Here is a 16418-nt window from a genome sequence, read left to right as displayed (position 1 = left end):
GACACCAATCAAGGGGCATCCACCCTTACCGAGAAGACAATTCTTTAATGACTCAACGTTTCCACTGGTGAACACAATTGTGCGTGTGTCTCCCTGTGTGTTGCCCTTACTCGTTAATCTGATGCACTTTTCTCACCATGAATCAAGGATCAGTATCACCGCTATTCCTTTCTGGCTTAATCTCTTACTTAGGCTAATAAAGTCACCCCACGATCCCTTTCTTCAGAAGATGCTCTGTAAAAAAATTAATTAATTAATTAATTAAAAAAAATAAAAAAAAGAAGACGCTCTGTGCCAAATCACAGCCATTCATTATGGCCACTTACACCCCGGTCTGGCTGGAAATGTCAAAGGCTGGGTCGAAGTTACCCTGTAAATGCATTTCAGGATTTCGACCGTGCCAGATATCGATGGCAGGAGAACGGGACAAAAGGTCAGGTCTTCCGATGATACATTTATCAGCCGTCCCAGTTTCAGGGCGTTGTGAGGACGCCGACAATGTTTGCAGGAGGAAGCCTCTACCTCCTGTAGGACTACAGACCCCAGGAGATGGCGGGGGAAGCTCTTCCCCCACGACCCTTCTGTGAGGCAATGCGACCTGCCCGGTCACACATACTTCCCATCATCCCGACGGCACGGTCGCTTCCCTTTTGGGACTGGTCAGGAATTGGGGTTTTTTAAAGGATCAAAAATGGGATCTTATCACTCGGGGAAATCAACAGATTGAAAACGAAACTCTTATCTTTTCCAAGTTTTGGATTCGTTCTCCAGTAGACCCCATGCCGAGGATACAACAGAGGTCCCCACGCTAAACATAACTGGAAATCGCTGGTATTTCACTTCTAACAACGGCCTCTTAAAACACGCACACGCCGACACTGAACGTGTTCCACCCAGATTCAATACGTCCTGAGTTGGTTCAGTATGTGTTCAACACGGGGGCCTGGACACACAACGCTCGCGGTCAACGTCATTTGAATTGATGAATCCGGGCCCTGGAGCTCATCAACTGTACAAGTCACGTGGGTGTGTATAAAGCCATCATCCTTCTCAAAAACATCCTCTTCAGCCTGAACATCTCTATGTTCGCAGAGAAAAACGGCCCTTTCCTTCAGCAGACGTGTCTTTCCTAGCAACGGAGCGCTGCTTTCAATGTATCTGGGGGGCAAAGGGGCCGACGTATCTGGCTCCTCCCGCTGCAGAGTGACCAAGGTTCACCTCACTGTGTGGAGGACGATGAGAAACGCGGGTCTCCTTCCACCCACTGCCAGTAACCTTCTTAAATGTAGCCTTGACTTAACCAAACAAAACTACTTTGTGCATAAAATTAACTCACTGAATTCACCTGTCACTGTGCAGCCTCCGAAGCCTTTTCAGAACACGCAAGTGCGTCTCCATCACCATGGTGATGACTGCGGGGGCATCAGAGCTCCTTTAAAAACCACCAGGATGCCTTCTACTTTCAGGGCGTGAGACGGACTCTTCGGTTGACATCTCTCAGATTCCCTGTTGCAGGGGCTGAGCCGGTGTCCACCATGGCCCGGAGCGCTTTCGCTATTCACCCCAAAGCGCCCAGCATCAAGCTCCTCCACGAGAGGACATCTCTTCTTCCCATCTCAGGTGGAAGTTTTGTAGCGTGAAAGACGGGACGTGCGTGAAATGTGCCCGGGGTGACGTGTGTATCCCCAGTGCCTGGCAGGTCACAGACAACGGCTCAGCAAGGGTGGCTTACACCTGAACACAACCCATGCTGCACCACCATTTGCACTGTGCACTCAACCCGACTGATTTATAGGGCCCTGAAGAGACCAACGGCCAAGGGAATGAGCGGACGACTGCACGAAAAGGGGCTTGCGAATGTCTAAGAAATCTACGGTTCATTCCTGCCTGTAAGAGCAACAGGGACTTCCTGCTAATTAGATTGCATTAAGGATGACCTGCCTCCTGCATTACTATAGAGCTTACAACATATGGTGTGTGGTGAGCCTGATCATCTAGCTTCCCACTAGAAGCATCTCCCCAAGAGGAATTCATCCCTCAGAGTAAATTAGGATGGGGCACCATGGAGAGCACGGTTGTGTATTCCAAACCATCACTCTCCTCAACACAGAACTGTGTGCTTTAATCCGGGGGCACGTTGGTAGCAAATCTGGCCGAGGGGACCTCATGTGAGAGCACCATAAACCAACACAGCATCTCCGCCTCACGCCCCTGCCATCCACAGCTCCACACCTCAAGTGAGCATCTTTAGTCTACATCGTTTCAGACACAAGGCTCAGAGATAGAGAATAAATTTTAGAAATGAGAGTTTTAAATCACTTTCTTCACTTCTTTTGACGTATTCATTGCATGGGAAGTATGCACCTCCCCAAATGGTCTTTTAGGTCAATACATCAAAAGTGGGCACTGGTTTCCATTGTGAAGTTCTCAAGTCAAATGTGTTTGGATGAATTTCACCAACACCATCATTGCTTTGGATAATTTCCTTCTGCTCCTCCTAAGTCTGAATCCATTTCTCACACCAAGGTGGTAAAGGCCTGCCTACATTTTTCAGGATGTGCTGGCCAGTGAGATAACACATATAAGTGTGTCTTCAGATCCTTGTATATGTATATATAGAATATTTTTTATATATATGAATATTCAAGGATATTCAGATCCTTGAAATATATATATATATACATATATATATATAATATTTTTTCTTTACAAATACTGCTATGTAAAAAAAGAAAAAGAAAAAACAAATTCTGTTATGTTTCTTTGGTTACCTAGTGAGGTGATTCTCAAGATGCTCGGCCATCACACACGGTGAATCAGACATCACACATCACACACGAGGACAACTGTAGCCAAGTCTGGTTTTACCCAGACACCTTCCATCTCTCTGTCTTCAGGTGACGTATGGGGGGAAGCTTTCTGTGAATAGCATCATGGTATACAAACGCCGTGTTTGCACTAACGCTGACCATGCATGCACTGCACCAACACGGGCAACAGGCCTTTCCAATGGACCCATCTGTCGTGAAGCATGAACCCTCTTGTACAAACCCAATAACCCCAACCCTCAACTGTGGAGTTGCTAGAGCATCTTAAATCTCTCATTCTGCCCCAAAATTGCAGAAACCTGCATATCATCAAGATCAACTGCACAGGCTTCAATGCCTTTACGATCAAATTGCTTTTGGTCGTCTCCCAAAGTCACGTGCCGAGGAGCCCATTTAAGATGCCTTGTAATCATCTGAATATTCATACTCTCTACAGATTCAATCATTCCTGTCAAAATAGCACATGTGGGAGAGAAGTGAATCATCTGGAAGCCGAGTATGATTCCCGAACCCTGTGATTTTGCAGGGGGCACTGTATTATTAATCTCCTCCCATATGTTTCTGAGAGATTGCTGGTCGATGCAGACCGATAGGTGAGTGTTCAGCTGTTACAGCAAATCTGGCAAAACAGCACACTGCTGGGTTTTGAGCTTCAATGGCCAGGTCTGCAATCCAGCGGGGCGCCATCCTACCTCGGAACGGCTGTCCCCCTGCTTATGAATGCAGCAAGGTTAACCCGCGAGGTAAGAGCTTTGTCAACCACGCAGACTGTGCCTCATTGTTGAGGTATGACATTAATTTAGTGTCACAGCCAGAGAGCTTTTTAAAAATAAAACACAACACAATAAGATGGAAAGTGTCAGAAGTGATTTCTCTGCTAAAAAAAAAAAGAGAGAGAGAGATCATTTCAGGAACCTTGTTTCTATTAATAATCTATGTGTATCTGGGGTGCCTGGGTGGCTCAGTCGGTTAGGAGTCTGCCTTCAGCTCAGGTTATGATCCCAGGGTTCTGGGATCGAGCCCCAAGTCTGGCTCTCGGCTCAGTGGGGAATCTTCTTGTCCCTCTTCCTCTGGTCCTCCCCTGTACTCATGTGCTCATGCGCTCTCTCTCAAAGAAAGAAAGAGAGAAAGAAAGTCTACTAAAAAAACAAAATACATATATCTTACTGGGCGATGATGTAAAATGTATACCTTATAAAGTTCTAAAACTGCTGCATCAGATCTCAAGTCAGCATCCCCTTCTGAAAATATGTACGGATCTAACAATGGTTGTGGATATTTGTGGGAAACCCCATCTATGCTCCAGTATTCTTGGGGTGTGCTAGGCGACATCTGGGCTATACTCTCTTGGGAGCTGGTTCAATGGAGTTGTGCAGCTTGGCCTAGGCACTCCACAGTAAGAGGAGAAGACCGGTGATCTTTAGTTTTCAGAGCACACTAAGGTTCTGCAAACCAAAGCCTGAGCAGTCACTACTCAGCTGTGTGGGCCAACCGTTAGGCTTACGTAGCCATCACTAACTCAACGGTACATCCACATGCAAGTGATGATAACAGATGCTCAGGAGCATGACCACCAGCTTAAAATCTTCCTCCTTCTGTCAAGAACCGCATTACATCTTTCCTTCCGCCATTTTAGCTGGGACCAACTGGTTTCTCCAGTCTTTGGTGCCTAAACAACACATGTTCTCAGCATGCTCATGGCAAGTGACCGCACAGACCAGATGTCTGGTTTTCACATGACATTTCCACTTTTCTCTAAAGTTCCGAATGGAACAAAATGGTTTTGTCTGGTTTTGATAGCAGGTGTTTGGAAAATAGTCTCTCTCCTAACTCTGGGAAATGAACAAGGGGTAGTTGAAGGGGAGTTGGGTGGGGGTGACTGGGTGATGGGCACTGAGGGGGGCACTTGATGGGATGAGCACTGGGTGTTATGCTATATGTTGGCAAATTGAACTCTAATAAAAAGAAATTTAAAAAAAGGAATATAGTCTCTACTCCGACCCACCATCAACCTGTCCGTGGATGGTCATTCCCTTTGCTGACGGCAACCCTCAACACTATGCGCTCAAGGTGTCCGAACAGACCTGCACAAAATAATGCGCTTCACCCAGATTCCTCACACAGTTGTTCTGCTCAGAGATTTACATAGAATATCTTGGACTTCCCTGTGGCGTTTCTTTCGCAAGGACGACACATGTGCTCTAGTCTACAAATAACGCACACACGAAGAATAATGACCGTGGTGATACCTAAGGCCCCTTTTGTCACCTGGGAGACATTTTTTGGCATGACTTCAGAAGCAGAGGACGTGAGGGACACTGGCAGAGCCACCTGACGAGAGCCCACTGGGTTGCACCTCCCTTCACGTGTCATTCCACTGTCCACCCCCCTCCTCCTCCTGAGAGCCTGGCTGGAGGAACCTCCTCAGTAGGGAAGGGGAAACATGGCTAGAAGGACCACCTTGTTTCTCCAACCTCCATGGCAATAACCAAGCACACGCTGCAACAGGCAGCATCAGGATAAGAGGCGATACCCACCGTCGTATGAACTGGGCCGCGTCCGCCGTCAGCCTCTGTGTGAGGCTGTCATAGGACAGGGGCTGCTGAGTGATCTCATGGTTCCGCATCAGGAAGCAGTTCAGGGGTCGGAAGTAATGCAGGAAGCACAGCAGAAGGCCGAGGATCATGGCGGCGAGACACAGAAGGCAGAAGAAGACCACAGGGGGCACGTGGAGCAGCCCCAGGCACTTGAGCACCACCAGGGTGAGGAGCGAGATGGCAATGATCTGAAGGGGGATGAAGACCAGCACCCTGATGCCCCTGGTGAAGACGCTGCCTTCTCCGGGCTTGCAATCCCTCAGGTTGGTCACGGGGATCCCGTGGAAATAGTCAAAGCCATGGCTCAAGGGGTGGTGGCAAAAGTCTGTCTTATTGTGACAGTTGGTCCCAAGGTGCCACTTGCCTGAGAAGACAGACGGGTGATACATTGATACGCAATGAACACTGCGACCTGGATGTCAGCCTCTGATTCCTACACACTGAAAAGTGGGATCGCTCTGCACATTTGTTAGCCAAACTCCTCCTACTCTGGAGAACCCCACAGTGTCTCGCTGCCTTTTCCACAAACAACAAGGCATTAACTACTCACTCTACCAGAAAACAACAACTGCTTGAGCACCGAAAACAGCAAAATAAAACAAAACAAAAGACAACCACCTGACATATTTAATAGGTAGGTGACAACAATACACAGAAAAAGACAAGAATTTTTTAAGGACATTTCCTTAAGTCGTAGGACCAACTTGGTTTTTGTCCCTTAACTATTAAAGTGAAAATGGATCCTTTCTCGAAAAACTACCCCTGAAGCAAGCATGAGGAAATCACACTTATGGCTCAGCAATTATTTTAAACATCTATGAACATTTCTTATAAAATGTACATTATACCACTAAATTAGTGAGTGCTCACAAAAGAAAAACATGATGATGGTTTTATGACAAGAGGTGGGAGGAAAGAGAATGGTCATTTTGCTTCTGTGAGAGATTTTATGATTCATCTGATGACCTGCATAGACCTATGCTTACCAAGTAAAAATGGAGAATGGATTATTCCTATCAATTGAACAAAAATCAATGGGAATGTCAACTGAGACAAACTCTGACACAACTTCACTATTAATAATAAAAGATAAAATGTTCAATAGCATAATGTGTATATGTAGTTTTGTACCCTGTATGGCTGTGCATAATTATCTATTTATCAGTCTATTAGCTATCATGTGTCTCATTTATCTCATCTATCCATTCATCCATTATCCATTCATCCAACTACCCATCATCCATTCATCCATCCACCATCCATCCATCCATCTACCCATCATCCATCCATGCAGCCATCATCCATGCATCCATCATCCACCCATCATCCATCCACTCATTATTCATCCAGTCAACCACTCATTATTCATCCATTCCTCATGCACGTAACCATGATCCATTCATCCATCCATCCACCCATTATCCATCCATCCATCTACCTACTATCCATCCATCCACCATCTATTCATCCAACTGTCATCCACCCTCCCACCCATTATCTATTCACCATCTACCTGTCCATCCAATCATCCATCTATCCACCCATTATCCATCTGTTATCCATCCATCCATCTACCATCTGTGCATCCCACCATTAACAATCCATCCATCCATCCATCCATCCATCCATCCATCATCCATCCATCACCCATTTCATCTATTTACCTATCCATACCTGGCTCCATCAGCTATGTTATCTACCTTTCCATTTATTCATACATCCATCAGTCCATCCATCTTTCATTATCATCTATCAATCTCATCTATGTACCTGTCCAGACACACACACACACACACACTCAAATAGCCCAGATAGGTGCATTGTGTTTTAATTTACAATTGAAATTATTTCTTCATTATGTGAAATTGTGCAAACTGTAACAGTGATGCCATCCTTAAAAAGCCAGTTATCATGCCCTCTCCCACTCACCCTGCCCAGGTCCTCGACTCCCACTCCTCAGCTGCCCTTACCTATCAGAGCTGTTGAATAGCCTTGATTCTTGAGAAGCTTGGCAAAGGTAATCTCACTGGTTGGAAGTCCTCCAGAAGAGGCCGAGAAGATAAACACTCCTATGAAGGACTGAGAGGCCATTCCTGAAACAGGAGAAATGAACCATTGAAAGAGGAGGTCAGGGATGCCCCTAGGAGGACAAGAGCCATGGCTATGGAGCCTGGGGGTTACCTGATCGGATGGGGTACCGGCCTGTCATGAAGGCTGCCCTACTTGGTGTGCACAGGGGCGACGCTGCCAGGTGCTGTGTGAGCTTCACTCCTTCTGCAGCCAACCGGTCAATATTAGGAGTTCTAGAATGGAAGACTCATGTCATTCACGATGACCTTGAAACATGCAGCTTCCACTGTGGCTTTTTACAGTGCATCACTTCTCAGCAATCTAGGGAAAGTTCCAGAAGTGTGGGTGATGCAGGACAAGCCATCCCGGTTGCTCTGGGAATGGACTGGCCAATCCTGTCAAGGAGTCATTCCACACTTGCTAGGCATTCAGAAACGAACCTTGTTCAGTTCTGGGCCATGCTGAGCTTTCATTCCACATCCTCCACTGGGAATGCAGCCCCTGCCTCTCTACCAGCCTGGCTACCTTCTATTCTTCAGGTCCTGGCAGAGACAGGATTCTCGTGAGCCTCCTAGGGCCATCCTTGTCCTGTGAGGGGGCCTGGCCCGTGTGTAGGACACAGATCCTATCACAGAAGCTTCCTCACTACAAAGGGACAACACGGCCAACTGCCCTCTTACATGGATGTACAGAGACAGGAGCATGCATCTTATTCTCGTGGCCCACAGTCTCATGCTCTTGTGCCCACACAGAGAGCCCTTGGTGATGCAGAGCTTGAAGGTGAAGGTCATTTCATCGCATTGCTCAACCTGCTCCCCCATCCATGAATTCAGCGTATGCACGTTACAGCCCACCTTTCCACTGTGCTTCTGCCTCCCATTGCAAGGTTTAGAAGGTTTAGAAGACTGAATCTGCATATCTGACTTAAACTTCCTCATACCTAGACTGTGCACTGAGACATCTATTTGGGGAGATGAGCTTATAAAATATAATGTGTTGGGCAACCCAGGTGGCTCAGCATTTGGCGCTGCCTTTGGCCCAGGGCGTGATCCTGGAGTCCTGGTATTGAGTCCCACGTCAGGCTCCCTGCATGGAGCCTGCTTCTCCCTCTGCCTGTGTCCCTGCCATTCTCTCTCTCTCTCTCTCTGTCTCATGAATAAGTAAATAAAATCTTAAAAAAATAAAATATAATGTGAAAATATGTAATTCATAAAGAACTGGAATCCAATATGGAAAACGACAGATGTAGGATACGCTGTGACATAGCTTCTATATTGTGATTGTAGACACTTTTTCTTTCCTTTTGAGATCTGTTAGACATAGAACCTTAAGGCTTGATTGTAATTCTTTGATTAAAACCCCTGACTGGGTAAGGTTATCTGTTAGCTCGGTGAAGTTCAGGAATACATATAATATTAAAAATCATATGATGTTTGTCTTTTTCTGACTTATTTCACGTAGCGTAATGCCATCCATCTAGTTCCATCCACGTCATTGCAGATGGCAAGATTCCGCTCTTTTTGATGGCTGATTAATAGTCCCTTACGGGATTTAAGAGACAAAATAGATGAACATAAAGGAAGGGAAGGAAAATAAAATAAGATGAAAGCGAGGAGACAAACCTTAAGAGACTCTTAACTCTAGGAAACCAATAAGGCTGCTAGAGGGGAGGTGGGTGGGGGGATGGGGTAAGTGGGTGATGGGCATTAGGGAGGGCATGTGATGTGACGAGCACGGGGTATTATGTGCGACTGATCTATCACTAAACTCTATCTCTGAAGCTAATAATACACGGTAAGTTACTCAGTTGACTTTAAATGACAATAAATAACAGTAATCTAAAAATAAAGTAAAAAAAAAAACATGAGCTAAATTTAAGAAATGAGCAGACATTATGACTCTGATAAGAAAAACTAAATTACCAGCAATAGAGGTATGACAAGTATCCATAAGTAACATCTACATGTTATACAAAATGAGGCCAAACGTGGGGCAGAAAACACACGTGGTCAACTGAAATCTCATCTGTGTCCATGTGTTTAAGCTCTAACACATGTCGTAGGTAAGCACACACTTCACAAATGACAAGCAGCACGTGATGCAAAGGTTCAGAGGTGGAACTGACACACATCTGGATGCCGGGTTCTCCCCAAAAGAACCACTTAATTCCTAATTTTTGTTTGCTCTGACACAAAGCAACGAAACACTCCTCCAAGGTGCACTGTCGTGTTGAAAAGGAGACGAGGAGCCAGAGTGACAGCATGAAAGCCAATCAGCATCCCTCAGCCCTTAAGGTGTGTCCATCCCTCCCCCCGCTTCATGTAATTATTACTATTCATAGATCTTATGAGAAACTGCTACTAAAAGCCAGTGATCTCTTTCCCCACCTCATGTGATTCAGTTTGTACCGATCGTTGCTAAGAGGAAGCTGAGAAGCACTATATGTCATCGTCTCCTCATGATTATTAAGAGAAAATGCAGCGTTGATGCCAATATGCTGTTACACAAGGACCTACTCTCCTTCTTCAATCACGGGGCCCTTAGGAGACGTCTGACGTGAACCCGGGGTTAGGCAGGGGGGCTGAGAAACAGAAGGTCCTCCTCCGTTCCTAAGTCTGGTTCCCACCGTGCTTCTGCCATCACCAGCGCCCGTGGCCCGAGAGGTTCTGTGGTCACCCAAGCTGACGGCGGCTCGAGTAGCGGGGCCCACTGCAATGCAGCCGGTACCAAACACAGGAGAGCTGCGGCCACGGGCAGAGCCAAGTGAGGATGTGGGAGACGCAGCACAGTCAGCTCGGTAGGAAAGGGTCACCCTGAGGATCTTTCTAGTGGTCCCTCTGGGTTTGCCCTGTTCAATGAGACCGAATCCCACCCGCCTTCCTGACGCCAGTCGGTCTGTATCCACGTAAAGACCCAGGTGGACACGAGCGCTGTGAAGGGCTCTGACACCCGTCAGCATTCTGTGCGTTCACGTCACCCGTGGCTGGGGCCTGCGAAGGGAGCCCCGGTGTTCACACAACAACCGCGTCACCGCACCTGAGCGTCGTGTTCCCGTAGCACCCGGGGTCTCCGATGCCAAGGTCGTCGGCCATCAGCAGGACAAAGTTGGGCCTGGGGGCCGCGTGGCCCTGGGCCTCGCACAGCAACAACAGGAGCAGCAGACGGAGCCGCATCTTCCTGCAGAGGGAAGCACACAGAGGGCAGTGAGGGGCACCCGGGGCGCTGCAGCAGTCCCTTTGCTGGGACCTTCTTCCACCCCGTGTGCCCCGGCAACGCGAGCTCCGCATCCACGCAGACACATCGCCCGGCTGAGAACTTTACCCTCTTGTCTCTCAAACAAGCGTGTCTTTCTCCAAGGATGGCAATGACCTATCAGAGCGGGAGGCGCCGCCACAGGCTGCGGGCCGAGAGCCAGGGCGCAGGTCACCGAGGGCGCCACCTCTGTGGGCCGCACCCGCCCTCGCCCCTAGGCTCTGTGCACGGCCAGCGCCCGCGGGAGGCCCAGGAGTCGTGCCAGCTGCACGACTTCTGCCCCGCACCCGCAGGCACAGTGTGAAGGGTGACAGGGCAGCGCCGCCACTTACAGGGGCCTTTGTAGCCCCGCACCCGTGGGTGCCACTCGGCAGGTGCTGCAGACGGCAGGCCCCGAGTGGCGTCCTGGCCCGGCTTCAGCTGCTTCCTGCCACTGGAGTGGTTGCATGTGCATGTGTGTGCATGTGCAGGGCACCCCCCTCTCTGCTCCCTGGCAGCACCCGCACCCCCACTCCCCTGGCCCGCCCCGTGCGCCCATGACCTAGGTGACCCACGCCTCCCTGTGCTCGCCCACCTGTGCTCTCCCCTACGGCATCCTCCCGCCCGACAGCCAGCGCTGCCCCCCCTCCCCCCAGGACGACCAGGCCGGGCCAGTGGCTCGCTCACCCCTAACATGCCCTGCCTGCCCTCGTGGTGGCTGCTTCCCCCTGCCTGCGGGGACCAGGGCACGTGTGTGCAGTCATGGCTCGGTGCCAGCCACGGGGTCTGGGGCGCGAGGCACGAGCCGCTGTGCCTGCCGTGCCTGCACTGTGGCCCAGGACCCCGTCTCCGCCTCGGGCCTTGGCTACACAGTGGGCGAGATGAGCAGCCACCAGTCACCGCCCCAGGGGGGAGCCGGGAGGACACCAGGCCCCTGGCCGAGGCCGGATGCGGCGCCAGCTCGCTCACAGGGAACCTGCAGCAAAACACAGGAAGCTGAACTCGCAGCTGGAACGAACACTGGCTTGAGCCGGGATCAGGGAGATGTTGGTCCCAGGATACAGGCTTCCAGTTAGATGACGAACACGTCCTGGGGACCCGCGGGATGGCACAGTCACGGCAGCTAACGACACTGTACGGAACTCGTGCTCCAGGCTTCACCGCTAGATCCTGAGCACTGTCTCCATTCACCAAAAAATGGGCAATGATATGTGAGTTGATGACACTAATGAGCTGCACTGTGACAGTCACTGCACAACATATACCATGAAATCATCACGCGGCCACCTTAGATACAGACGATTGTATTTGTCAGTTATACCTCAATGAAGCTGGGGGGTAGATGGGGAGAAACATTGCCCTGCCTCCCCTCAAGGGAACGAAAAGGCAAAAGCCTCTGAAATGATAAAGAGCTAGACACACAACCCTTGTTAGGAGGACTTTAGTCCATCTACCTACACCTTTACAACCACAAGCAATTCACTGGCGGTTCCCGCAAATCCATGCCAATTCTACACACTTATCCGCGCAAAACCCGGATCATAGACATTGTGATGAGCCTGGGGATGGTTTCACGGTTGAACGAGCCACAGCACGCCCCCGCATGCCCCCGGCTGGCCAAACGTGGGAATCCACAAGCACGGCGCCCACTCCAGCAAGCACTGGAGGGCAAACGTGGCTTCTGCAGGTGTCGTGAGGTGAGGTGGAGAAACCCGGGACTGTGAATTCAGCCTCCCTGTTGGCTTGGCACTTTCTCTTGTAAAATGGGGACAATCATACTAACAATACACTGTAGGTATCATGGAGGAGATAAATTATACATTTAGCACTGTGAATGCATAAGGGACTCATCACTAGGGGCCAGCAGTTGTTGGTGGTGTCATCATGACTTTGTGTAGACCTTAATAAGGACAGCAACAGAGTTTCAAGCAAAATGTGGCAGCCGACTACATGCTGGCCCCAGGGACACCCCTTTGGTATTCCCATCTTGTATCATCCCCTCCCCTTGGGCGCAGCTGAGCCTCACAACCTGGTTCTCATGAACAGAATGTGGAAAACGTGTGGCAGGTGACGTCTGTGGTTAGGCTGCAAACACAAAAAGTCTGGTCAGCAGACTCGTCCTCCTGCTGGATTTTAATGAAGTGAGATTCTATGCCAGAGAGAACCCGTCTCCCCCTGTGACGGGGAACTGAGCGAGACTTGCAGGCAACAGGCAGCAAGGACACGAGCCCCTCATGCTGACGGCCTACAAGAAACAGAATCCTGCCCACCGCCAGCTGAGTCAGCTTGGGAGTGGAGCCTTCAGATGAGACCACCGCCCTGGCCGGCACCTTGATTGCAACGCACCAGCTACATTGTGCCAGATTCCTGACCCACCGACACTCTGAGATAACAGATGCATGTTGCTTTGAGCTGCTAAGTTTTGCACTCGCCTGTTACACAGAAGCAAAAAACTAAAACAAAGTCCAAGAGCTTCCGATAGTTAGTTCAGTTGCATTAATAAGGGCCTGCAGAGACTTTCCATGGCAAGGGCTCAGAGGTCATGCTCAACTTATTTTAAGAACATGCTTCATTAGCAGTGAGGTGTCAGAATTTATGTAAGCCGTTTAAAGACACATTGCTCAGCTCAGCAAACGATGCGAAAAATGAATTTTTGTTTTACGACCGAAAATTGAAAACACCAGGAATGGAAAATGTACTTATGGTAGGCCAGAGGGATACGGTTCACTTAGAGATTAAATGAAGCAAAATCTAGGCTCCATGTGACTCTTAGTAAAGTTTCACCCCAAATCTAGCTATTCTGAGAATTACTTTACCTACCCTGCTTTTAACATACACAAAACCCATAATTTGTTGTTGTTTTTTTTTTCAAATGAACTTTGTCTCATTGTCTGTTCACTTTTATTCTCAATGTACAGAAGGAAAATATATAAAGCCACAATGCAGAGAAGCACTCAGGTGGTAGCTTTCCCTCTTTGTCCTTTTTCCTGTGCTTCTTTCGCAAATGGCTGAAGGCACAGCATTCCTATGTGCGAGTGCCACTGTTTCTGTGTTTTCTTTGTTTTTCCATGCAACACTCTCACTACGAGTTGGAGAAAAGGGCTCAGAGGTGGGAAGCACAAGCCAGCCCACAGGGGACAGGACGGGCAGGCAGTGAAGAATTTAATCCGGGGGTGATGTGCATCCTCCATCGTTCCGCAGCTCCATGGCGGATGCATGTGGCAGAGGCCGGAGGGAATGTGCGCACAGTGGCTGTGACGCCACAGAGATGCTGGTACCCACACTAGGTGGGGGCAGGCGGGACAGAACAGGATTGATCTGAGATGCAATTAATACAACCAGGTAATTAACTGGACGTGACGACTCAGACAGAGTGAGAGTGGTCAATGAGATTTCAACCTTGCTCTCCATTGAACTTTGCAGAGAACAATGAAGACGCAAAATGTCCGGGGCCTAGATTATATCTGCTGCATGCCGGGATGTGGCCGCCATAAGGATCCTTTGTACATGTGTTGTACATGTGTCCTCCATTGGAAAAATCCATACCTATTTTCCGTGCATTTTGCTGAGAGGTTTAGTTCAGGTGCAGACCTTTTTTTTTTTTTAATTAAAATTAAACCCAATAGGATCAAAGCCCTTTAATAATTATTAATATCTACAGAGTATGAATTTCTGAATCTCAGAATGGGTTTGGTTGGCTCAATGTGACATTATGTCATTAATGGTACCTCCAAAATGTGCCCCCGTGGTACCTATCGTTAGGCATCACGTGAGAAAGTTAAAAATGTTAGAAAATGTCAGTTTGCTAATAGCCATTTAAAATTTCACTGCATATAAATTATTATTGTCTGAAATAACCAGACCTTGTTTTTCCTCCACACGCAGGGGCGTTTATAAAGATGTTTTAAACTATTAAAACACAGTTAGTTGATAAAAGTACTTAACAAATAAATGAAAGCGCTCTACTCTAACATATGAGCATGGCACATTAACTTCTGAAAAACTGTATAATTTCCCCCCTTAAAAATTAAATTATTTTTCTGAACAATCTTAATTTGGCAAAAAAGCAAGAGAACACTTTCATGAGGAAGTAGCTCTTCCTAAAACACAATTACGAAGGAGAGAGACAAAAGAACATTTTCGTAATTGGAGGTGTAATTACATTAAATTAGCTCATTAAAGAAAAATTAACACTGCGCTTACATAACAGAAACTTTACCATGGCAACAAAAACGTTCCTAATCTATTTGCTCAATGGGGGAAAAGGCACATTGAAAGTAGAGAAAATCCTACATTACTAGCCATAAATTTTTAGAAGACATGTGGTCTTATTCAAACTATATATAAGACATTTCTTGACCCATAAATTTGGTTAACAAAGTGTCACCTAAATAGATGTCCTGTTCTTAAACCATAGAAATTGTCTGACATGAAGACCGCAAAAACCTATCTGAATATCTGTTCAAAACAGGCGTTTCTATAGATTTAAATACCTGTTTATATTGTTTGTGATTTTTCTAGCGTGACATTGTGTGCCAAGCATACGTTAATAAAAAAAATAAATAAATTGGGATCCCTGGGTGGCGCAGTGGTTTAGCGCCTGCCTTTGGCCCAGGGCACGATCCTGGAGACCCGGGATCGAGTCCCACGTCGGGCTCCCGATGCATGGAGCCTGCTTCTCCCTCTGCCTCTCTCTCTCTCTCTCTATCATAATTAAATAAAAAAATTAAAAAAAATAAATAAAATAAAATAAATTGTTTGCAATTTTTCTTTTTATTTATTTATTTTTTTATTTATTTATGATAGTCACACAGAATGAGAGAGAGAGGCAGAGACATAGGCAGAGGGAGAAGCAGGCTCCATGCACCGGGAGCCCGACGTGGGATTCGATCCTGGGTCTCCAGGATCTCGCCCTGGGCCAAAGGCAGGCGCTAAACCGCTGCGCCACCCAGGGATCCCTACTTGCAATTTTTCTAAAATAAATATTCATGTTTTACTTATTTAGCGAATCCCTATTCTTTATTTTCTATGCCACCGTAGACGGTGCTCGGGTCTTTGCATTTCTCAATACACTCAAGTATGCAGAGCACCATTAAGTTAATCACATTAATTTAATAGTATTAATCAAGAAAGCAATTTGAAAAATTAAGTCTTACTGAGCCCCTTTCTTTACAATTGAAATCTTTAGAAAGTTTGGGGAAACATTCAGTTTGGAAAGTTGGAAGACCCCCGTGGTGCTCATGCACTCCCGTGTCTCCTTTGCCGGTACGGCCTACGCTCCGGGAGCCGAATAGGAGGGTAGCACGCGATGAGTCAAAGCATGACGCTTCCCAAATTGCCGCTGACATCCCTTACCTGCCAACACGCGACTGAGCGGCTGGATGCTTGCACATGTCTGTCTACAGCTGTACAACACACGGGCTCCTACCACGACCAAGCTCCTGTAAGATTTATGTTCCCGTAAATACGGAGGAGACTAAGACTCCCTGGGACTGACTCTGTGTTTTCTTTTGAGTTGATTAGACAGGGGTAGCCTCTGAAAGCATCGGCACAAAGCAAACTATCCCATGAAAACTGTAAAAAAAAAAAAAAAAAAAAAGCAAACCAGAGTCTGAGGAGCTTTCAACATTCCAGCACATTTGAGCTGCTGAAAGGCATTGCCCCCGTTGCTCAGGTAAATGCCTGGCTGCCT

General features: G+C 47.6%; 1 protein-coding gene across 5 annotated transcripts in view; it reads right to left on the bottom strand.

Moving 5' to 3' along the window:
* STS (steroid sulfatase) overlaps positions 1–16418 on the bottom strand; it is a 140937-nt gene that overhangs the window by 59045 nt on the left and 65474 nt on the right. For 4 of the 5 annotated variants that reach the window (XM_055337418.1, XM_055337421.1, XM_055337419.1 and 1 more), the window contains exons 2-5: positions 10532–10672; positions 7607–7728; positions 7396–7518; positions 5366–5789 (exon numbers count right to left, since the gene is read on the bottom strand). In XM_055337418.1, the coding sequence (XP_055193393.1) occupies positions 5366–5789; positions 7396–7518; positions 7607–7728; positions 10532–10672 (810 nt within the window). Of the gene's footprint in view, positions 1–5365; positions 5790–7395; positions 7519–7606; positions 7729–10531; positions 10673–16081; positions 16168–16418 lie in introns of all 5 variants that reach the window. The other variant, XM_055337417.1, reaches the window with a different exon arrangement.

The sequence above is a fragment of the Nyctereutes procyonoides genome, unplaced genomic scaffold (assembly GCF_905146905.1).
Source record: "Nyctereutes procyonoides isolate TBG_1078 unplaced genomic scaffold, NYPRO_anot_genome, whole genome shotgun sequence".
NCBI lineage: Eukaryota > Metazoa > Chordata > Mammalia > Carnivora > Canidae > Nyctereutes > Nyctereutes procyonoides.
This window is presented reverse-complemented; position numbering and strand designations above follow the sequence as displayed.